At 39.1% G+C, this 23,543-nt stretch overlaps 1 protein-coding gene across 1 annotated transcript in view; it reads left to right on the top strand.

The window, feature by feature from the left end:
• TSHR (thyroid stimulating hormone receptor) overlaps nucleotides 1-23,543 on the top strand; it is a 69,576-nt gene that overhangs the window by 32,448 nt on the left and 13,585 nt on the right. The window contains exons 3-7 of the mRNA XM_059819716.1: nucleotides 352-426; nucleotides 9,473-9,547; nucleotides 10,790-10,864; nucleotides 16,487-16,564; nucleotides 17,564-17,632. Coding sequence (XP_059675699.1) covers nucleotides 352-426; nucleotides 9,473-9,547; nucleotides 10,790-10,864; nucleotides 16,487-16,564; nucleotides 17,564-17,632 — 372 coding nt within the window. The remainder of the gene's footprint in view (nucleotides 1-351; nucleotides 427-9,472; nucleotides 9,548-10,789; nucleotides 10,865-16,486; nucleotides 16,565-17,563; nucleotides 17,633-23,543) is intronic.

The following is a 23,543-nucleotide window of genomic DNA, read 5'->3' as shown; positions in this document are numbered from 1 at the left end:
ATTTACCTCAGGGCTAGATCCCCTTAGAGAACTCCAAGGTGATCTTAAGTGGGGAAAAGGGAAGAAATATGATTCTGAAATGTGAAATATGGATGTTTGCTTTTGCTGCTTAACAGCACTGTTGTGGTTTTTTGATTTAACTGTATTCTGCAGTATAGTGTGCATCTAAGGCATCAGTCAAAATCAAAATCCTGGTGCAAGTTCCTCCCTCAGACACTGTCCATGTGTCTGTCAGTGTCATGGCAGTTGTATGAGAAAAAGAATGAGAGAAAAAATAAAGTGGCAGGATGGTACTAGCCATGGCTTGCCAAGATCTGAGACTTGTTTCTTTTTCTGTTTGCTGGCGTTTAGCTACATCTCCATAGATGAAACACTTCAGAGTCTAGAGGCCCATTCCTTCAACAGTTTAAGCAAAATCACTCATATGTAAGTACTGTAATTGAATAAATGAATACAGTGATAAAATAAATTTGGGGATGTGTGGAAATAACATACATGTTGATGTTTGAATTGTCATTCTTGTCTTCTTTGTAGCTAAATATTTCTTTTCTCATTTCCTTTCTCCGTAATGTGGAGTCGGTCTCTTTTTCGACTTGTGCTTTCTTTCCCTACATCATTTTGGTTCCCTTGCTCTTCTGTATCCTCCCATAAAAATTTAGAAAGTGTAGTGAAAAGAGCTTGATGGCAAGATGAAATAAACTGGCAACTAAGAATTACTTCTATCAAATTACTGAAGGTAAGTGTAAAACAGTAATATAAGCACCAGAAATAAAATCAGAAGGGCCAAAGCAAAGAGCAAAATGGCACTGGCTGGAGACATGAATAATAATAAGTAATCATTCAATGGAACAGGGATGTTATGGACAAAGGCTTCTGGGAAGTGTTTTTATACGTTTTTTTTTCTTACCAGTCCTCACCAAATGATGCACTAGGGCATTTACAATAGTGGTAGGGTACCTGCATCTAGGGACCTCCCATCATTCAGCAGTACCCTGTCAAAATGAGAAGGTAATGTATTGAATAGAACTTTGAATAGAGCTTCATAGGATCCATCCTGCATCTGGTACTCTTCCATGTTTCCATTACTGATCCAAATGAGGGAATAGAAAGCACGCCAGTGTCGTAAAGCTCAGATGAGTTGCAGTTTGGCATATTTCAGAGAAGATTTGCATTTGCAGAGGTTCCATGGGAGAGCACTGTCAGTCATCACGGATCCAGAAAAACATTGTCAGAGAGGAAAGACTTTTGTGTCCAGAAAGGAAATATGACAGAGGCAGATATATCTTTTAAGGTTGTTGCAAGGTGTGAAAGCTGCAACTCATTTTCCACACTGATATTTGACAAAGCAAGAGTAATAATAACCTTAAATTAGATTAGGCAGGATTCATGCTAAACTCTAGGAAATATTTTCATATGGCTGGCATAAGTAAACACTAGGATTGTTTTCCTGGGGAGGTTGTCCTTATCCCTGGAGGCCTTTAAGACTGTCTGATCAGGAACTCCATAGGTCTACTTAATCTTCACTCAGAAAAAGATATTGAACTAGATGATCTCTTAATACTGCTCTATTTTCTATAATTTTTTTCCTTTCACTTAACACAGTGTGAAACAGAAAGGTTAATAAAAATAAAGGAGATAATATCATTACTGTACTGTAGATAAAGAGCAACTAATGCTGGAAAGTGGAAGTGCCTCCCCTAAGAGTACCTGATAGGCAGAGCTAGAAGTAGAGTCCAGGATCCTGAGCCCTAGTTCAGTCCAATAACACGCTCCTGTAGTATTCCTGAAAGAGTTTCACAGAAGGCTTTGGTGTGATAACAGTACTTATCTTTGGTTATAATTCCATTCCCTCTTCTGTAGATGGCTTTTCCAGGCCTGTTGTCTTCATGTTCTTTCTTCCTCTTTCATGGTTGTGTCTTTAGCATTTCTTGTTTAACACAAATGAACGTTTAATGAAACATCTACTGGCAGCACATTTTATAAGCAATGAATAAAGCATTTGGCACTATGCCCTACAAATTCCTCATGCAGTACTTGTTTTGTGGTTCATGTTATTAGATGTTAAAGATAAAATGCTCTTGGGCCATGCCATTTCATTGCAGGATTCTTCCATGCAATATGCAGTGTAGTATCTTGTCTGTTTAAAGTTCTATGGGTATAAAGGTTTCTTGAGGATGGCTTGAGGAAAAAGGAGCTAGCTGGCTAGATAGCTGTTTTCTATGGTTTCTGTATTAGATTCAAAGTGGAGAACAGACTAGAAAAATCTCCTTCAGGATCTTAATTCATAACACAAAGCTGATCTCCTTCAAAGGGTAATGCAATGTAAGCCTTTGAATATAAGAACTCTTCTACAAAATGCACACTTTTAAACATGTGACTTGTTTGAAGGAGTGGTGGATGGAGCTGTGGCGTTGCCAGTGCCTCCCAAGGCACTTATTCTTGTGATGTGCTCTGTAGCACTGCCTAATTGGCATTACTTTCTGCTACCTAAAGGGTTGGTGAGGAATATGAGTAGAAGCCTTTTCTCTTGTCCTCTTCCAGTCTCTAACGACCCCCAAAGGATGTTTATATTCCCACCTGGGAGGACAGCCAGTGCCCCTTGCCATAAGCATGCCCCTGTTACAGCTCCCCTGAAGTCAGGTCAGAACACACCAGCAAGGTCCAAAATCACTGCATTATCACACCCAAGCCAGATCCTAGGCCTAGATGTGCTGTCCATGGCTGGGAAGCTGCAGGCCCGGGCAGGAGTCAGCAGACCTCATGGGCACCTACACTCACGTTGCCTATGGCACAGGCTGCAGGGAGGGCAGGATGGGGAGGAGGTTTCCTGATCTGCTATATGAGGGTTATGGTAATGTGGGACCCCTTATATTTCTCGCAAGGCACTACCAAAAAAGAAACTGTACACAGATGTGCAAGATATACTTTTTTTTTCTGTGCAAGAGAATACTACTCAGGAGAAGACACCAGAACTCTACTCACAAAAGCTATAGGCAAACCCCAGACCTTTGCAGAGAGCCCACAAAGAAGGGCTACCTCTACCATTCAAAAGCGCTTAGCAGTTTTTTAAAATCTGTTTGGAAGTAAGGCACAGGTATTATTTAATCAGGGAATAACCAGGCATCTGGCAAATTAGGTAGTTGCATATAAGCTGTAAAAGAAAGGAATATATAAATTTGACCATTTTTCTGAATTCTGATTTGTTAACACTTATTGTTCTTGGGTTTGATTTACTTTCCAAAGAACAAGATTATTCAGAGATAAATGTATATGTTGTGCTATGCATTTGTTTAATGTTCTCCACTTGCATAGTTTTTTCAAAGTATTATTGCTAAAATAATACTGGGTAAAGATTATTGCAGGGTATTTTAAAGGAAATTGAAGTTACTCTAACAGTTTTGAAAAGAAGTAATTTCACAGAGTTTCATTTTCATGGGTTGTTTTTCATGGACTTTTCATAAAGTGCAGTTTTATGTAAGCAGTCTTTTTTACCCTAATTTAAACTTATACACATAGTTTCATTTTAAAAACATTTGTTTTTAAACATAAGAACTTCTTAGGAGAAAATTTAGTGTTTGTAGAAGGGAGGAACTAATTGCTTTGGCTTGAGTCAAGTGTCATGTGAATAGGCATCCTGTGTTCGTCATCATCCCTGTCTGCCAAGCCTGTTAGTGTGCTTCAGCTTTGATCTTCAGCGTTCCATTTTCTTGGTCCTTATTCCGTTCATGTGCCTCTGTCCTGACTTTCTGTTCCTTCCAGACATCAGCTCTCTTTAAGCATAGGTCATATTTTTATGAACCTATGCCTGTCAAGTGCTGAGTAACCTCTCCAAACTAAGGATACCGATCACCTGCTGTATTTTAATGGGCCAGATCTCAGTTTGGTTGTAATTAATGGCAAAATTCCCCCTCTATGAAGATGAAAATCAGGGCCAAGACTTTGTGGGGGTTTTTTTTCCCAAATTGTGTTAAATTGGTCTCACAGTGGTTTCTTGTCCCTTCTTTTTGTCTTTACCTATTTTAAGTATGTCTGTGAGACAAACTTAACATATTTACAAATTCAGAACTGTCTCTCCCCTGCAGTGGCATAAGTATTTATTTTTTCTAGATATAATTGTGAAAGTGTCTGATTAGCAGTCAATGTCTCTGTGTAGTTGTCTTACTAGTCGAGCTGCAGCTTCGTAGCATTATACTAAATAAAAAGCTTTTGTAATTAGGTCATTGTTTCTCAGCAAAACATTCCTGTGGAAGGAACCCCAGAAAAATTTACTCTTCCTTTTCCCTTTCTCTGTGTCTCTGCACACTCTCCTCTGATACGTCCCTACTCCCTTCTCCTCCTCACACCAAAAGCTCTCTCCTCTTACACAACCACATGAAAAGCCCTCTCAGCATTTGGGAACGGGGCCAAAGGTTATGGTTCAAGTGGCTTGTGCTCGTATATGCGACGTCATTTGGAGAGCTGGTGGGGGACTGCTCTCCATCTCTGCAGTGAGCTGCGGTGAGCTGGAGCCAAGGGCCGGGGCAGTTCTGCCAGCCTCCAGGTCAGGGCTGCACTTCTCTTCTTGGACAGCTCGTGGAGCCAGGTTGTGGGATACAGCGCTGCAGAAAGGAGAGGTGATTTGATGGAAATATCTGAGAAGCAACTGGAGAGGGAGACTGAAGAGATTTGGGGGTACTGCTGTATACCTGCAGTGAATTTCAGGGCACTGGGACAAATGCTGTGCGGAAAAATCTTGTTAAAAGCTGCAGTCTGGAGGTAGGGAATGGACTGTCGGGAGCCCAAACCAGTTTTCTGGTGCTAGCAGTGCAAAGGCTTGGCAGGTGCATGCAGATGAAATAACATGGATAGTTTGGCTGTAGGGGGAGAATAAAACATGGAAGTATATATACAAGTGACAGAAGCCAAGGAAGCTACAGGCAAAGTAAGTCTAAGAAGGTAGAGAGGGGTCCCAAGTTATTACAAGAAAAAAAAAGGGCTGATTTAAAACATTTGAGAACTGTTGACCTGGATATCCTTAGTCTTCCTAGGTATCTCAGCATAACATGATTATATCGAGACTCCATGGCTAGATTTGCAATTTCTGGATTCTGGCTTGAACAAATTCAAGAATGTGTCAATATTGCAAGGCAGGTATGAAAGACATGTCTGGTCAATGAAATTTAGAAGCCACTTAAATATGTAAATGTGCTTTTTTTAATGTTACTGAAGTCATATAGGATGTTAAGTACCTTATTAACCTTCCTAGAAGTTATCTGGTGAACTTATGTCTCATTAACTAATTCATTAGACTAATATTTGAATAGTTCTTATTATTAGTTTCATTTTTAGATTCATTTAGATTTGGAACTAAAAATTTATATCTTTGTAAGTGAACATAAGTTCATAGTTATTTGTAAGTCTTGACACAGGACTTTATATCATCAATGCACATCTCTGCACATCTGTTCTTGACGTGTTTAAGTTTTTTAAGTATTTTCTCTAAAAAGCAAAACTGAGTTGCTGTTCATGGACAGTCAGGTGGTGGTTTGACTGTGAACCTAGTACATTTTTAATTACTAGTCTGAGTGCCAGAAATAAAATTTAAAATATTGACTGTCTTTAAAGCACAAATAAGCCAATTCTTAATTGTTTTATGTACTTTTAAATATAAAGCAGAAGCTGAATAGTTTGTAAAGTAACTTTGAATAATTTTGTATAATATTCCACAAATAATTCTGTTACCTTGTGGGTAGGTAGCAGCATCCTTCTTTCTTATGAGCATCTCTAAGTAATTTTAGTTAGGACTGCAAAGTGAAATGTTTGTTCAGGGACTTTTGCCTCTTTGCGTCAATGGTCAATGAAGATGCCTATTAACCGTCTTAGGGTTTTTTATATCTTTAAAGCACTTCATTCTCAGAAGGACTCAGAATCGTTATATTGCTCTTGGATGCAGAATTTAAGCACTGTATGCTAAGATTAAGTTGTATTTATAGAGTATGTCAAAGTTCCATTTCAAAAGTCACTTAAAATCAGCTCTCAGACACTTAGATACCTGGAAACTAACCTACTAGACATTTTTAAGTATACTCTTTGGCTTTATCTGCATTTTAGGCAGCTAAAACTACTAATAGTTTTCCTAGAGCTGCTTTTCAAAGGAACCTTAACTTTCTAAATTCCTGGGTTTCAATCTTTTCAATTCACCAATTCAGAAAATCTTACTGATAAAAGTGCAAACCCTGTCTAATGAATCTACCACTGATCAACTTGCTTTTCTTAGTTTTTTGGATGCTTTGGAAGTAATCCTTACACCACAGCAGTCTTTTGATTACAATTTGAAAATTACTATCATCTAACATTTAGACACCTTTGAGTGTATTTCTCATGACTGATTAATGCAAAAGAAATTGTGAAATCCAGTTTATGTATCACTATCCTGTTAACTGATGAGATCAGAACTATTCAAATATCTTTTCTCTTTATGGCCTCAACTTCATAGGCTCCAATATTCATGGAGCTATAGACATCCTTTAAATCTGTGATTTTACAGAGGGATTCCTTCCAGTACTCTGAGATTAACGATGTTTGAGTGTGCAAAACAAGGACAGCAGCATAGTTCATGAATGGAACTGAATTTGAAGATCTTTCTCTTTTTCATGCATATGAAATGAGAGGCCACATATCCAGCCAGTCAAGTGCAAGAGGCACATTTGACTGCACTAGAAGTAGGGAAAATTGGACTTTTCTCCTGATTTTTTTCTTAAGCATAGCATTCACTTTGGCCAAATCACCTTTTACCTTTTTATACCTCTCTCATCCTCTTTCTCATCTATTTTGACTAGAGACTTCTAAGCAGCTGGCTGTCTGCTGTTGATTTCTGTAGTGTCTATCACAATTGGCCCTTTTCTTCCCTTTGGGCTTTAAGAAACCTCTGTAATACAAAGTGTAGGATGAAATGCAAATATAAATACAGTATATATTAAAGCATGCTTCTTTCCTAATCCCAGCATTACCAATTCAAGGAAATTGAACAGCAGGGACATAAACATTTCCCCAATGTTTAGTTGAATCATATTGGTTTCCTCACCCACATTATTTCAGCTTTTCTCTCATTACTGTGCCAACTGTCTCATCTGGCAGTTTTAAATATTTTATTCCCAGACTAATTAGTTTTTCATTTGCCTTTGTTAAACAGCACATGCCCTCTCATGGCCCAGTTATTTAATAAATCAAAATCTGATTGAATCTCATTGCATTATTTTGTGCTTCCAATTTTAGTACCATCTGCAGATTTTAAATTTTACTTTGAGTACTCTCATCCAAATCATTTACGCAGAATACTATGAATAGCAACAAGCCAAAACCTGATGACTCTATGGTACTACAATGCATTATCCATTTCCCGGCTGAAGGTTGATCTGAAGACTGTCTTTCCCTGCAATATGTTTGGTCCACAACAAAGGATTATCTGGCCAGGAAGCTCATGAGTCCAGCATTTTAAATGTAGTCAGTGATGGAAAAAAACATGCCAGTTAGTTTATAGAGCAAATTCCACTGTTGGGAGCATGATAGCTACATAAGTAATAAAATAATTTGAGAAAAGCAAGAGACTGACATTGAGAAGATTTCTTTTAAATACAGAAACAGTACTGTTCAAAGTAGCTAACAGACGTGAAGAATATTTGAATACAGCACTGTAATAGCAGTAGTATAGCTATTAATTACCTCAGTTTAACACGGAAGTAAATGGTAAATCCTTGTCTCCCTGCAATGTTGGAGTAAACAAAATAAAAACTGAAGACTTGAAAGGTGGAGCAGAACTCTTTTGTCAGTACAATAGTATATAGAGAGGCTGAAGTCTTGGTACCTATATCTACATACAGATTTATCTACTGTCTTACGTCTCTTTTCCCACTATTATTTCTCAGACAACTTGGCTGGGTAGATTTTACCCTGTAAAAATTATTCCAGTGGCAGAGGTATCCTTAAAACCCAGCTTCCTGATACCAGTATTTTGTAGGTTACTTGGCACTGTTAGGACATGGTAAATTAAATACTACTGGTTTCTGCCCATTGAGTCTCTGCCCAGCAGCACCACTTCTTGGACTGACTTAAGACCAGAACATCACCCACACAACCTGCACCACCATGCCATCTATACCTGTCGTCTTCATCAAATTTCTCTATATAAGTAGCAAGAAGTGCTTCCCTCAGTCCACTGCTTCACAACTAGTCTCAGGAGGAAGACTGGCACTGTTCTTTCTATATAGTTTTTATATTAAGAAAGGCTGAGAGTTGTTCCAGCAGAGCTATAAGACCAATGTCCAGAGCTGGTTTAAGGTAAAGAAATAGAAGCAAACATGCAAAAAGGGCTGTCACCTTCTGGAAGTAAAGAGGCCAGGAAAGGAAAAGTGTGCATGTGATACGGGCAGGTATGGGTGGGTTTTTTCATAAAAGATGAAAATTTGGTATGTCTGCTGAGTCTAGACAGGGAATTTTGGCACAGTGTGACTGTTGCAGCCAGACTTCTGACTGTCATTAGAGATACAAAAGAAAGAAATCTGCTGAAAAAAAGAGTAATGAGAAAGATTGAGGAAAATTGTATAAAGGGCACAGACAAACATTTCAGAAAAATGAGGAAGATTCATGATGCCAGGCAATGATCATGATGGCTGGAGAGGCAGCAGCCCCACCAACACACCAACAGAAAGCATGCAGTATGGCCATAGCCATGATCAGTGTCAGGCTGGTTCTTCAACATGTGCAGTCTAAAAAGCCATCTGCAGGCCAAGCTGTCACCTGGGTAGACATAACTGTGGACAGAAGATGTAGGGAATGAAGTCTATGTTACATTTTGCATCAGTATAAAGCAAGGAGACACGCTATCCTCTATACTGCTGGGCATGGCTGTGAATGGTGTATCCATTTCAAGTCTCAGAATGGAGTTAATTTAAGTGACCTGAGCCATCTTTTGGATCCACTGATGAGTTCTGTAAAAGAGACAGGAAAAATAATACAAAATACTATTAGAGTGGAGGTAACCAGAAAAACAGGACATAAAATTATAAGCTGAATAGATGGTTGTAAATTGATAGGATTATTATACATCAATACTGAAAGTTTTGCTTAACTTTTCTTCTTTTTACTCAACTTTGCAGACACAAAACTCTCACCATGTTCAAAGTAATAGCCATTTTCACAGGTTATTGCTTTGATTTTAGGACCATGCAGAAAAAGGATCCATAATCAAATTCCAGGTGCTTCTTCCCCCCTTGCTTAAGCTAGCCAGTCTCCAGGACTGTATCTATCCAGACGATAATTCATCATTGTAAGATTAGTCAGAATGCATAGTGTTCTTCTGCTAGTGCTGGCCAGTACAAAAGCTCATTGCAGGAATTAGGTCCCTGAAATTTCATTTTAACATTGCTCATTTCTGTTATGATAAGTAATTAAATATTAATGATCAATGTGGTAATGTTCCTCCCTTTTTTTACAGTGAAATTCGAAATCTTAGAAACTTGGATTACATAGATCCAGATGCCTTTAAGAACCTCCCACTTTTGAAATACCTGTAAGTATTTAGCACGTGTAACAAGTTGGCACTTAAGCCTCACAGAGTACTTTTTACACTGTAGCAGTTTTGTTTCTTTGCATTTCATTTTGGAACTGATTGCAATGTTCTTCCCTGTTGCTTTATTTTAATGACAGAAAGGCAGCTAGGGTAGGGGTTGGAACTTCGACTACTTTTGTGAGAGAGGAAAACATGTTCACAAATTCATCAGTAATTTTGCCATTCTTCTTATCCATTAAATGTCTGGAATACACTAATGTTTCCTTGGCAAAATTCCACAGCTAGCTTTCTTCTTATGATAAATGCTGTCCTACTATATTTTTGTAGGGAATAGTGGGAAGGGGGGACACAACAGAAATATACACATCTTTTATATTTACTAGATATTTACACAGGGATTTAAAGCATACCTGTCAGCTAAATGTGACAAGCCTGTCTATAGGCTCCTGATTTCATATGACCTCTATGGCAGAAAGAAATCCTAAAGAATTCTCTGTATTCCCTGGAAGTTTCTAAAGAGCAGCACTGACTAACCAAACCATGAAATTTTAGAATTATAGCATAGGAAAGAAAGATGAGAAAGACAATAACTTCCGTGATTTTGAGTAATGTTTGGAAGACTCTGGAAGGGGTTCTGTGTGTGTGTGGTGGGTGTAGCAACGAGGAGGAAAAATTTTTCTAGATTTTTCCTATAGATCTGAAAGCAGTAAAAAGAAAGTAGTCAAAACAATTTCATTTCAGGAGAACAGTTTTAATGAGAACTAAATTTTCTTAAGCTATTTCCACTCTACAGGAGTTCAGAAATAAGGGGCATTAACTGTATTCACATTTGAAGACAGTTTCCCTTTTTAGAGCTATTTGAACAGCTCTTAGCCTCAATGTAAGATAGAGGATTTGGGGGTCCAGACTGTTGTCTGAAGCAGCCTTAATCTCTCAAGTGAATCCAGAGTTATAATTTTTTTTTTTCCCTATCCACTTCACAGGCTACTTCCATCTGCAGATCTGCTTAACTGTCTTATTATTCTCTGCTCCCATATTTTAGATTCTATAATTTATCATAAATCTGGTATTTTGATTTTTTTAAATTGTTCTTGCATCCTTATATTTTGGGCAGTTGATTATAAATTAATTGACTGACAACAGAGAGGATGAAATAACCATCCTGCACTGTTGCTTTAAATATATTTGTTGTTGTTCAGTGATCCAGTACATATAATTCTTTCTGTTTCTTCTCTCTTTCAGTGGTATTTTTAATACTGGACTCAAAGCATTTCCAGACCTCACCAAAATCTACTCATCTGATGTGAACTTTTTACTGTAAGTATGTGTCCTCACAGATGGTTAGAATACTGCCATCCTCAGATCCTAAGAAAACCTATAGTGAAGGTTTCTGTTTTCAAGAAAAATATCAAATAAGTCTGACAAAGCACTTTTCCTCAATCTGTATTTCAATAATCATTAGTACCAAATCTGGGAAATGCCAAGTCACCTAGCACTATACCTTTGACTTGGATGACAGACATGGACACACAAGCGCATTTCTCTTGAAGTAGCCAAAGCACATGACACACAACTTCTACAGGCCTTTTGCTTTAGTTTGTTTTTGTAATGGCTGTGCAATACCTGAATTAGTCTGAAGTCAGAATAGTGTGACACACAGGACCTGAGCCGACATACGGCCTGCTAACATGAAGTATCCTATCAACATTCTTCTAACAAATTTGTGCTAGCATGGTGAGCTCATATTACACATTTTCTGATACTACTCTTCATTGAGCTCCTATATTGTTGAATCATAACCTCCATTGGCTATCTGCCTTCTTTCTTCTGACCCCACCCTGAGCACAGAAGACTCAAGAGCAGGAGAACTGGACAATCTTGAGAAAATTGTTTATCATTGCACCTTTAAAAAGCTCAGAGTTGGCTGAGCTCACATTTTTAGGAAGATTTTGGTGAAGATTTATTGTATCCAAAATATGTTGCTTCATACAATTAATGTTTTAATAAAGAAAACAGAAAAGGAGCTTAAAAAGCAAATCGCTGAAGCTAGGAAATAAAGTAGAGCTTTTAAGTCACTAGACCTGGAGCACCTTGGTTTCATGACAGCCTTAGTAGTGATGTCAGCTCAGGCTGGCACAGCATGTCTAAGAAAGAGGACTACCCATCTCTCTGCTGTCACTCACCCTTTTTTCATAGTAGTTGAATGAGATGCATGCTCTTTCAGATTGACAGCATAAGCTTCTGTGAACACACACTTTGCCTAAATACCCTTGCCCAACCTTACTTGAGTCATATTTCAAGTACAAGTCTACAGAATCACAGAATCACTACAGTTGTAAAAGACCTGTAAGATCATCAAGTCCAGCCATCAACCAACACCACCATGCCCACTAAACCATGTCCCGCAGTGCCACGGCCACACGTTCCTTGAACACCTCCAGGGATGGTGACACCACCACTTCCCTGGGCAGCCTGTTCCAGTGCTTCACCACTCTCTCAGTAAAGAAAATTTTCCTAATATCCAGCCTGAATCTCCCCTGGCGCAACTTGAGGCCATTTCCTCTTGTCCTGTCGCTGGTCACTTGGGAGAAGAGACCAACACCCACCTCTCTGCAACCCCCTTTCAGGTAATTGTAGAGAGCAATAAGGTCTCCCCTCAGCCTCCTCTTCTCCAGACTGAACAACCCCAGTTCCCTCAGCCGCTCCTCATAAGACTTGTGTTCCAGACCCCTCACCAGCTTCGTCGCCCTTCTCTGGACACGCTCCAGCACCTCAATGTCCTTCTTGTAGTGAGGGGCCCAAAAGTGAACACAGTATTCGAGGTGCGGCCTCATCAGAGCCGAGTACAGAGGCACAGTCACCTCCCTACTCCTGCTGGCCACACTGTTTCTGATACAGGCCAGGATGCTGTTGGCCTTCTTGGCCACCTGGGCACACTGCTGGCTTATATTCAGCCGGTTGTCAATCAACACCCCTAGGTCCTTTTCTGCGGGGCAGCTTTCCAGCCACTCATCCCCAAGCCTGTAGCATTGTATGGGGTTGTTGTGACCCAAGTGCAGGACTCGACACTTGGCCTTGTTGAACCTCATACAGTTGGCCTCGGCCCATCAATCCAGCCTGTCCAGATCCCTCTGCAGAGCCTTCCTACCCTCAAGCAGATCAACACTCCCACCCAACTTGGTGTCATCTGCAAACTTGCTGAGGGTGCACTCTATCCCCTCATCCAGATCATCGATAAATATATTAAACAAGACTGGCCCCAAAACTGAGCCCTGGGGGATTCCGCTTGTGACCGACCGGCTGCCAACTGGATTACCCTCCATTCACCACGACTCTCTGGGCTCGGCCATCCAGCCAGTGTTTTACCCAGTGAAGAGTGCACATGTCTAAGCCACGAGTCTCCAGCTTCTCCAGGAGAATATCATGGGAGACAGTGTCAAAGCCTTTACTAAAGTCCAGGTAGACAACGTTAACAGCCTTTCCCTCACCCACTGGGCGGGTCACCTGGTCATAGAAGGAGGAGATCAGGTTGGTCAAGCAGGACCTGCCTTTCATGAACCCGTGCTGGCTGGGCCTGATCCCTTGGTTGTCCTGCACGTGCCCTGTGAGTGCCCTCAAGACGAACCTCTCCATAGTCTTCCCCAGCACCGAGGTCAGGCTGACAGGCCTGTAGTTACCCGGATCCTCCTTCCGGCCCTTCTTGTAGATGGGTGTCACGTTGGCAAGCCTCCCATCGTCTGGGACCTCCCCTGTTAACCAGGACTGTTGATAAATGATGGAGAGTGGCCTGGCAAGCTCCTCCGCCAGCTCCCTCAGCACTATTGGCTATTAAAGACTGAGGCAAAGAAAGCATTAAGTACCTCAGCCTTTTCCTCATCCTTGGTGACAATGTTGCCCCCCACAACCAGTAAAGGATGGAGATTCTCCTTGGCTCTCTTTTTGTTGTTAATGTATTTATAGAAACATTTTTTGTTATCCCTTACGACCATGGCCAGATTGAGCTCTAGCTGGGCTTTTGCCTTTCTAATTCCCTCCCTGCGTGACCTAATGAGACCCTTGTACTCTTCTTCAGTTGCCTGCCCCTTCTTCCAAAGGTGATAAACTCTCCTTTTTTTCCTGAGTCCCAGCAAAAGCTCCCTGTTCAGCCAGGCCAGTCGTCTTCCCCGCCGGCTCTTCTTACAGCACATGGGGACTGCCTGCTCCTGCGCCTTTAAGATTTCCTTCTTGAAGAAGGTCCAGCCTTCCTGGACCCCTTTGCCCTTCAGGACCGTGTCCCAAGGGACTCTCTCAAGCAGTGTCTTGAACAGGCTGAGATCTGCCCTCTGGAAGTCCATGGCAGTAGTATTGCTGACCCCGCTCCTTACTTGGCCAAGAACTGAGAATTCCATCATTTCATGATTGCTAATGTCCCACTGAAGGACCAAAGCTAAAGTCTACAGTCCCACTGAAGGACCAAAGCACCTGGACTGACAATTACCTACTTTTAAGCTAGACTTCCTAGGTGGAGCCATCTCTCATGAACTAAAGGCCTCAGCTGAAAAGAATTTTCCCACTAGCAAGCTTTGCTAATTTAGTTGGGTTTGTTCACATGAGGCACTTTTACATAACGCTAAGACCTTCTTCCTTTCTCACAGCTTAAAACCCATTAATTTTAACTAATTTAAAGACACACCCTCTGCCCTTTCTTTTTTTAATATGGCTTGAAGCAAATTGAAGAACAATTTATTGGAGAAAGAGAATGGGAACACACATGGGGGCAGGGGGGCCTCCCACCATTATCTTTAAAGGTATTTCAGAAACAAAGAGTTCTGCTGTAAAAAAGCAGGTGTTTCTTGGTATTCAGAAAGCAAAGATGACATCCATCTTTGTGCCCTAACCTGCAATTTAAGTTCAAATTCTGGGTTGTAATCAAGCCAAGAGGGAAGAGCAGCTCAGATGAAGACTTTCAGGCTGACACAAGGTAAAAGTATCTTGGTCACTACTTAGTCCTAGAGAGGAGTTAGTAATCTTGTATTGTAGCAGTGTGTTCAGCTGGAAGAGGCTTGACTGCTGGATGGGCTAGGTAAAAGGCTATTAAAAATGAGAAGTATTATGCTAGAAGGTGATTTGCAAAGACATGATTGATGGTCTATCCCAGGCATTGTTTCAGTGCTGCTAAGGGGTGTTCTTAATCAAGAATGGTCAGTCCCCACTGCATTCATGGTCTGCCATTGGCAAGATAAACCTCAGAGTAATGTAAAAATGCTGGTTGCTTTGCTAAAAAGTCTAAACCTGTAGTGAGCAATGACATCTTCCCTCTCAAGGATCTTCTGAAACAAGAGGTAAGCCTTGGGCTAACTCATGCTCCATAACCTGGAGCTGCTATGTTTGCCTTAGCTGTAGGCCTCTGAGATTGAAACCTGAGTCAGCCAGAGCTCTGAGTGGGATACAGCTACATCTTAAGACCCATTAGGGAGTTCCTCAAAGACCAAAAGGATTTCAGCTTAGATTAAGCTATACTAGATTGTAAATTAAACACTATGTTTACTAAGTAGAAAGAACCAAGAATTAAATAGGCTAGATGAAACAGAAGCAGTTTATACAACCATTTGTGTCCTTGCTTCCAACCAACTCAGTGACTTTCTCAGTGGCAGATAGCAAAACATTATTTTACTTCTACCTTGAAAATTTTTGATAAAGATCACTAACAAAAAATAAACCTGGGTCTTATATGCTAAAGACCTTTTAAAGAGTAGACCTGCACTTTCAAGGGAGGTATTTCTAAACATTGCTATTCAATGAAAGATAGCCTTTGTGTTCCTTTCATCAAGAAAAAAAATCTGCTCTTGAAGAATAATAGGTTTCTAAATTACGAATAAGTTATAGCTGGGGAAAAGGCATTCATTATATCACTATTGGCCTTTGAGGTCAAACAACTTACAAGCAAACATTTGTTTAGAAAAGTGAACCAATCTAAAGAATGTAAAACCAAAATAACGTGTGGTAGACACCACCTATTGGTGAAAACTACTTGGAATGAACATGGTTGTAGTACAGTTCAGTGTTAGCACATATATAGCACAGAAAAGGAATTAAATTGTTCCTGTCACATGGGCAATTGTTAGGACTTCTTGACCCATGGACGTTTTGGTCTGGCCTTACTAGACCACATCTAATCCACAAGCTGAAGAAAAGAAAAATTTGCAGAATATTTTGGTTTCCAGACTCTAATATAATTCAGGAAAAAGCAGAAAAAGGACAGTCAGACACTTTGCTCTGTCCTTTGTTTCTACCAGCTTTTTCCACTCTCCTTTCTCCAGTTTAGTCATAGTAAATATCTTTAGTTTTTCTTTGTCCCTTTTGTCACAACCAAGTTTTGGTCTAAAGATACATAGTATTTATTAAGACTGCAGAGTGGGACTAAAAAAGTATTTAAGAAATGACAGATAATGAAACACTCATTTGGACAAGAGAGGAATCATTCAGTTAGATCACATAATAAGTTATTTCACTTGTGCTAGATGCAGTTCTGTAAAATGAAACGCCTCTGTCCTGAATAATGTATTATCTGATGTCTTATCCGAGCTTAGCTAGAGAGCAGGATCTCAGCTCTAAAGTCACTTGGGCTGGCTCAATTGACACTGCAGCACTATTTACTTCGCTAATTCTCTGGCTTATGAGACAAGGGACCTGTCTGTGCTGTTAACCACTATAATCACACAGGATGGCACACCTCACCAGGACTATAAAACCCATCTACTTCACAAGCTCACTTCCTGGGTGCTGGAACTTGCTCAGTTCTTAATCATCCCACATGTATCTTCTGACCTTAGATACAACTAAACAAGTTATTCTACACTTTTTTTTATTATCAAGGCAGAAAACAATTAATAATAAAACTGTTCTGGAGAAGCTCTATTGGGCAGATGTCTGATTGTGATGTTTTATCTCCTTTTTCAGTGAAATTGCAGATAATCCTTTCATGACTTCAGTGCCTGCAAATGCTTTCCATGGGCTTTGTAATGAATCTCTAACTCTGTAAGTTCTTCCAGTTCAAGTCACAAGACAATCGCCTCTCTCAAGCAAATATTTAAATGTTTAAAATGTTTTTTAAAAAAAATATCCCTGTCCTACTCTCTAGTAGTTTGTAATAGAGAAACACCATAGACAGGCAGTATCCATAATTTAGTTTGCATAAATCCTTTACTTTGACAGTGATTTGAATCAGGCCTGCTGCTTTTCTTTAAAACTTGCTTGACAAAAGTGGTTTTGCTTTTGTATGACCCTAATGCCAGTGAATGGTCATATTGGAGAAAAACAAAGGGAAAAGTTTGCAGAGTTCTCCTTCTGTAAAGCTACAGCAAGGTTAGAACTGTGTCTGACTTCTTTGCAACTAAGTGGCACATACCATGAAAACTCATGGGTGGCAAATGTTAGAAGAGACTTATTTGAATGAAAAGTGTTAAATGAAGTTCAGTTATGCAAGTCATACTCATAGTGAGCCACAAGAAAGGGCTGAGGGGAGTGAAAATGACTCTTATGAGTTATGACCTGAACTAGGGGAAGAGAACTAGAATGCAAAAGAATGAATTCTAAAGAAATTCTAAAAAAAATTCTTTTGCTCTAATGGAGCAAAAGAATGAATTCTAAAAATTCAGGCAGGCCTGATAGTAAAATCATACCTATTATTTTGCTAGTTATTAGTTCCTTTAGCCTTCCTTAATCAGTCCTAGCAGAATTTGTTTCCTTGGTTTTAGTTTGAGGGTAAGAAAGTTATAGCAAAATGTTTTAGTTTAGTTCTATCTTAGCTGTAAAAAGGAAAAGATGGCACACCTGCCACATGGGATTCTCAATTCAGCTACACTCAAGAATGCTGCTGGGCATTTGTTTGACCTTGTACTATAATTGCTGCTTCTTCAAGAGATTAAAATTAACCTATCCATAAATGTGCTGTTGCCAAGAAAAATGATACATTAGATATTAGGTATTCAGGTATTGAATTAACCCAAAATACACTAATTTTTTTTTTTCTTGCAGCAAACTCTACAATAATGGTTTTACCAGCATCCAAGGCCATGCTTTTAATGGGACAAATCTGGATGCTATGTAAGTAGCAGATCATTCTCTTCTTTCAGAAAAAAAAAATTCTATAATAAATACTCTATGCTTGTTGGAGGTTCTCAGATACATATCTTATCCTAATTATTTTTAAGGAGCAAAGAGAGGATATTAATTTCAGCCAGCAATAAAAATATGGGTGCTTAATGTCTTCTGCAGTGTGCTTTCATTTGGTATGTACATTTATAGCTCAGAAACAAAATCATGGCAGGTAATTCCAGTGTGAATTTTGTTCTGGTTTGAAGCTACAATAAAATTTGTTTTGATCAGTAACGTTTCTAAGACAATTTTGAAGATAATTATGCTGTTTTACTTACAAGAGAATTTATTTTAGTAAGTGTAGCACTGATAATGGTAGCAGCCCTTTCACAGAAATCTCTTACGTGCTAAAAAGACAAAAAGGAGAGTGGTGTAAGATGTTGGAATCAATTCAGAGGAAGCAGTCACTTGCACTAGAAATGAGAGATGGGCATCTCAAAAGCGTGAAGCAACCATTTCAGCTTTCCTTTCACCTTATTGTAGTTTCTGGAAAACTAGTACTTAGTGAGTGAATATCCTTTTTACACCATACCCAGAATCATCTGCCTCAATCATTAACACAGAACAAATCTCAATTCCAGAGGCTCCATTCACTTTGGCAGAGCTTACTCTGGTCCTACAGAGGTTTGACTGAAGAGTGTGGCTGGCAATCTCATGAGTAAAGAGATTTCTTCATCGTGAGCTCTTAAATCAACCAGAGAGGCATGAGGATAGATATGATTATTTTCAGCATTTTATTTTAAATTGGGCTTGAATTCTGTAAGAATTCTATAAAAGCATCCTTCAAATGATCTTAATCTTTCCAAACTGCCTTTTTTTCCTTAACAGCTATGTCGACTTCTTGAATTTTGAAAAGGTTTGAGTTAAACTAAAGGTCTTTTTTTACTCACATTAGTTCCGTTCCTTTGGACTTTCATATGAGAAAGAAAGTTTTCCATGATGACATAGTGTTTGTACTAGTGCCCACAGAAATTGCAAGGTATAAAATACAGCAAAATGAACCCGGTGTCTTGATTGAATCCCTCTAAGCTGTATATGCAATACTTAAATTCTTTCTAAGCCTTAGCCAATATATGAACTGTGTTGGCTCTTCCATTTCTTACATTTTGATGAAACACAGGTTGGAGATGATTTTGTAGGAAATTTTCTTTTTGCTTCTCTGATAGTGTGCAAGTGCTATAGCTTCTGGCCTCTTTGGAATTTTCCTTATTATTAAAGAATCAAGTGAAAATGTAGTTTTAGAAGAACTGGAGTCCTAAACATCTGCTTTATTGGACTGGGTGGAAGTAGAGAAGCAGAAAACACATACTAGGTACTGCAGATACTGATTGCTTACTTTCAGAAAAAGTTTGTAATTAGTATTCTTTAAGGGTATTTCAGTATTCTTTAAGACCTCGAGAGTAGAGGGCCTTACAGCAAGATCTGGATAGACTCAAGAGCACCAACCATATGAAATTTAACAAGAGCAAGTGCCGAATTCTTCACCTGGAATGGGGTAATCTTGGTTTTGCATACAAACTGGGGGATGAGAAGCTGGAGAGCAGCCCCACAGAAAAAGATCTGGGGGTTTGGGTTGATGACAAGTTGAATATGAGTCAACAGTGTGCCCTGACAGCCAAAAGGGCCAACTGAGTCCTGGGGTGCATCCAGCACAGCATAGCTAGCTGGTCGAGGGAGGTGATTGTCCCACCCTGCACTGCACTGGTGTGGCCACACCTTGAGTACTTGTGTGCAGTTTTGGGCGCTTCAACATAAGAAGGACATCAAAATACTAAAGTGTGTCCAGAGGAGGGTGACCAAGATGGTGAAAGGCCTTAAGGGCAAGACTTATGAGAAGCAGCTGAGGTCACTCGGTTTATTCAGCTTGGAGAGGAGAAGGCTGAGGGGTGACCTCATGGCAGTCTACATCTTCCTCAAGGGGGGCAGAGGAGGGGAAGGTGCCGATCTCCTCTCTCTGGTGACCAGCAATAGGACACAAGGAAATGGAATGAAGCTGTATCAGGGGAGGTTCAGATTGGACATTAGGAAAAGGACCTTCACTGAGAGGATGGTTGGTCACTGGAACAGACTCCCCAGGGAAGTGGTCACAGCGCCAAGCCTGTCAGAGTTCAAGGAACATCTGAACAATGCTCTTAGTCATATGGTTTAGTTTTAGGTAGTCCTGCAAAGAGCAAGGAGTTGGACTCGATGATCCTTATGGGTCCCTTCCAACCTGAGATATTCTAAGTGAATCTTTCCAGAGACTGGCTATGATGCACTAGTTAAGCAAATTTAAGGAAACCCAAAAGAACTAAAGCCAGGCTTACTTTCAGAGCTTTATCTACCAGCAGTAAAAATGGTTTATTACAACAAACAGTTTTCTCCTAATTAAATCATACGACATTTACTTGGAGCAAACCACTACTCCAGATTTACAAGGTAAACTAGGGAGCTGAATATCAGTGGTAAAGCCTTTATCTGTTTGATAAACTACATTGAAATTTCTAAACTAATTTTCTGAAGTAGTTTTGTTACCATATGCCAAGATAAGGTATAATTTTGCTAAGTGCAAGCTTAGAAATTTGTTGTTTCTAGCAGCAGCATTATGTTAATGCAAAAGGCAAATATTTCATTTTCTGTATTCTGACATTTCTAATTTGAACTCCTGTTTATCTACCACTGTACAGCGAAGAAAGTACCTGTTTTCTTCTGGGTCTGATCCAAGGTCCTTTGGACTTGATGAAACTAGGAGCAAAAAGAAACTAAGAGAAAGAGTGAGGGAAAGAAATTTTAACAGGTTTTGAATGATGATGTCAAAGAGGAAAACAAGTAAAAAAGGAAAACAACCAAAAACAAGAATTCATTTTTGACAAATCATTCAAAGACTCCATGTTCCATCCATAAATCGGAAGACATTTTGGGAATCTCGGAGGCTACGTTCTACCATGCAGTGTGCCTTTCTACCACTCTTGCAGTATAAAAGACCTATGTAATTCCAGGAGGTCAAAATCAATGACAGATAAATGCAATCAATGCAGATAAAGGTGTGGAACCATGCATAAATGGTTTCTGTTATCATACTGAATGATGGCACTACCTAATAAATCTTCTCATCCCACAAGGATCTGTGTTTTATAGCAAAGCACAGTGTCGCTGTATATGTTTTATAAAGGCAGGGAAGTAAAGAACCAGGAATGAAAGGCCAAATGACACTTTTACTAAACAGCATTCATCTGAAACGTGAAACCTTCGTTCTAACATATCATTAAGGTCCATGAACAGCATCACTCCTGCAGGCTTCTGCAAAGCGTTGCTCCTGCACCAATGTTTATTTCTGTAAGGAAATTGGTGAGGAAAGAAGATTTTTTTTTTTTTTAAAACATATTTCCAGTGAATGGCAAAATATATTTGTGATGAGCTTTTACAGAGTTGTCTAAATTACTGAAATGGAAAGTGTGCAATCTCAAAATCTAATTACAAAAATAAACTCCAAAAGAATATATTTACTTCAGTATACACTCTCAGGGATCACTTAGAATGCTTGGCTTAGCTCAGAGTCAAGATAAACAATGGTGTAGAAAAAACATACGATGAATCCTTAATACTGCTCATTTACCAATGCATCTCTTTTGCCTGTTCTCCCTTTCTTTAACCTTCATTTCATAATCCAACAGGATGCATGGATACATTAACATGTTACATGTCCAGAACCCATTTAATACTATAGTGGTGATACTTAAATGTGTGGCCAATGTATTATTCTTCTCCTTGTTTGTTAAGCTCTGCTGCCTTATTTTAAAATCAGAAGCTGAAAGAAAGCAAGCAGATACTATGAAATAATACATAATTCTATAAGCCAGTGAGGTATTCCAACTAGGAATTTTGGTAACTTAACTTTGTTTTTAACTAAGTGATCCTTTGGAAGAAAATTTTGCAAAACCTCCCTTTTTCCCTAATCTGGCTGTTCATTCTTATTACATCATTCCCTGTGCTGATAAAATTGGCTGTGGAACTGCAGTAAAACCTTATCAGTGAAATAATCCATCTTAAAAAAAACCACTGAGAAAAGTGTGTCCAGCAACAAAATGGGGGATAGTATGAATGACCTTGTACTATGGAAAAAGAGAAATAGAAATCTTTACACTGAAAAAAGAAAGGTATGTGGAACTATATGTTGGTTAGTTGAAGTAGCTGGTCAGCAGTTTTTATTCATATCCTTTACCCCCAGAAGAAAATACACTTTTAGTAAAAATAAAATATTTTGTGAAAATATCTTCAGACCTTTCAGCTTTTTTCAGTTTTTCATCTCAGTTGAAGATTTTGAATATTTTGGATAATCAGAATTTTTTTTTTCTTTTGCTATCTCATGCTTTTCATGTTTGCTCTGTATCTCTAAAATGATGTCCCTAAAGAGCTCCCAGAATGCCCTCAATAATTTAACTTTCATACTTTTGTTTATTTTTAAGGAAGTTTTCTCATATATATGTTTTTCTCCTTTTTGAAGACTATAGCTGTTGTGTATTCTTTGGCTGTTTTGGTCCTACAGAGTTGCTAAATATCACTACCTGGTGGTTGCTCTTATAAAACAGACTTTAGACTGTAACATTTTGAAACAGAGTGTGGGTGCCACTCAAGCTGAAATCAAAAGTTGCTTTTCCTCATATGGACTCTCTAACCTGTTGCTTTATGAAGCATGCATTGATAATGTCTGAATACTCAGTATCTCTGTCACGCCCTGACATGACATTGTCCTGTTTTACATAGCAGTTGGAATGCCCTATTACTGTTTCATGTCTTCAGAAGATCCTGCTCAGCATACTGCAGTCATGTTGTTTTCTGGTGGGGCTGAGAGTTAATGCAGTATTTTTCCCACTTGCCCCTGGATCTTGAGTCTGTAGAGATTCTGTATTAGTCACTAGCATAGTTAGCTTACTGATCTGATTTGATTAAAAAAATGAATAAAATTTTAAAAAGCCTTCTTTTACTTACAGCACTATGAAACCATCAGCATATCCTACTCCAGATTCAGCATTTACTACTCCAGATTTCCTGCATACTTTGCACTGTGGTATTCATGTCTATCAGATTGCCTTCCACCAACTTTCCAAAATTACTATTATTCTAGTGTCCCCACTGAAGAGAAATATTCCGTTTCACCCCTGTAATTTCTGAGACTTCCAACATTTGTTTAGATGCATGGGTACTACTGTTGTGGTTTTCTTTTCTGCAGTGTATTTAAATGACATTCTATACCATTTAGCTATTATTAACAACAGGATTAAAGGCACTCTCAGAAGGAGCTATACTGGCTATACATAAACTTTCTTTGTCAAATTAATATTTACCAATGTCTTATTCTTTCCATTTAAAAGAGGTACCTATCAAAATAAAAGGGCTTAAACAACTGAAATCAATTAGCATCAGGAAATTGTACATTCTGATGGGCCTGACTCATCTGTGTGAAAACTGGCAGCTACCACTGCAGCCCCTCCTTGGTAACGCATGGTTATGAACTTCCCCAAAGTCTCTAGCTGGCTGTTTCTATTTGTAAGTTTGAAGATTTTTATCGTGTAGGTAAACTATTATATTTCAGGTTTATCACTCACTATGGTGTTCAAATATCAGGCGAAAATATGTCAAAAATGGACAAGCAATTATCTGGTTGTATGATAATGTTTAGTTACTAAAGCAGACAGGTTTTATTAGGTCGGGCAGGTTTTTGTGTCCTCCAAACCTACAAACTAGATATTGAAATCTTGGATTAATTCTTAGCTTGTGCTCTGGTTTCTATTTTTGTATTAGATTTGCAGACAAAATCATGAGGAAATTTGCAAACTGAAGAAAAAGTTCACAACAAAAGTGACTAGGTTGTCATTTACAG

This window comes from Gavia stellata, chromosome 7, assembly GCF_030936135.1.
Source record: "Gavia stellata isolate bGavSte3 chromosome 7, bGavSte3.hap2, whole genome shotgun sequence".
Lineage (NCBI taxonomy): Eukaryota > Metazoa > Chordata > Aves > Gaviiformes > Gaviidae > Gavia > Gavia stellata.
This window is presented reverse-complemented; position numbering and strand designations above follow the sequence as displayed.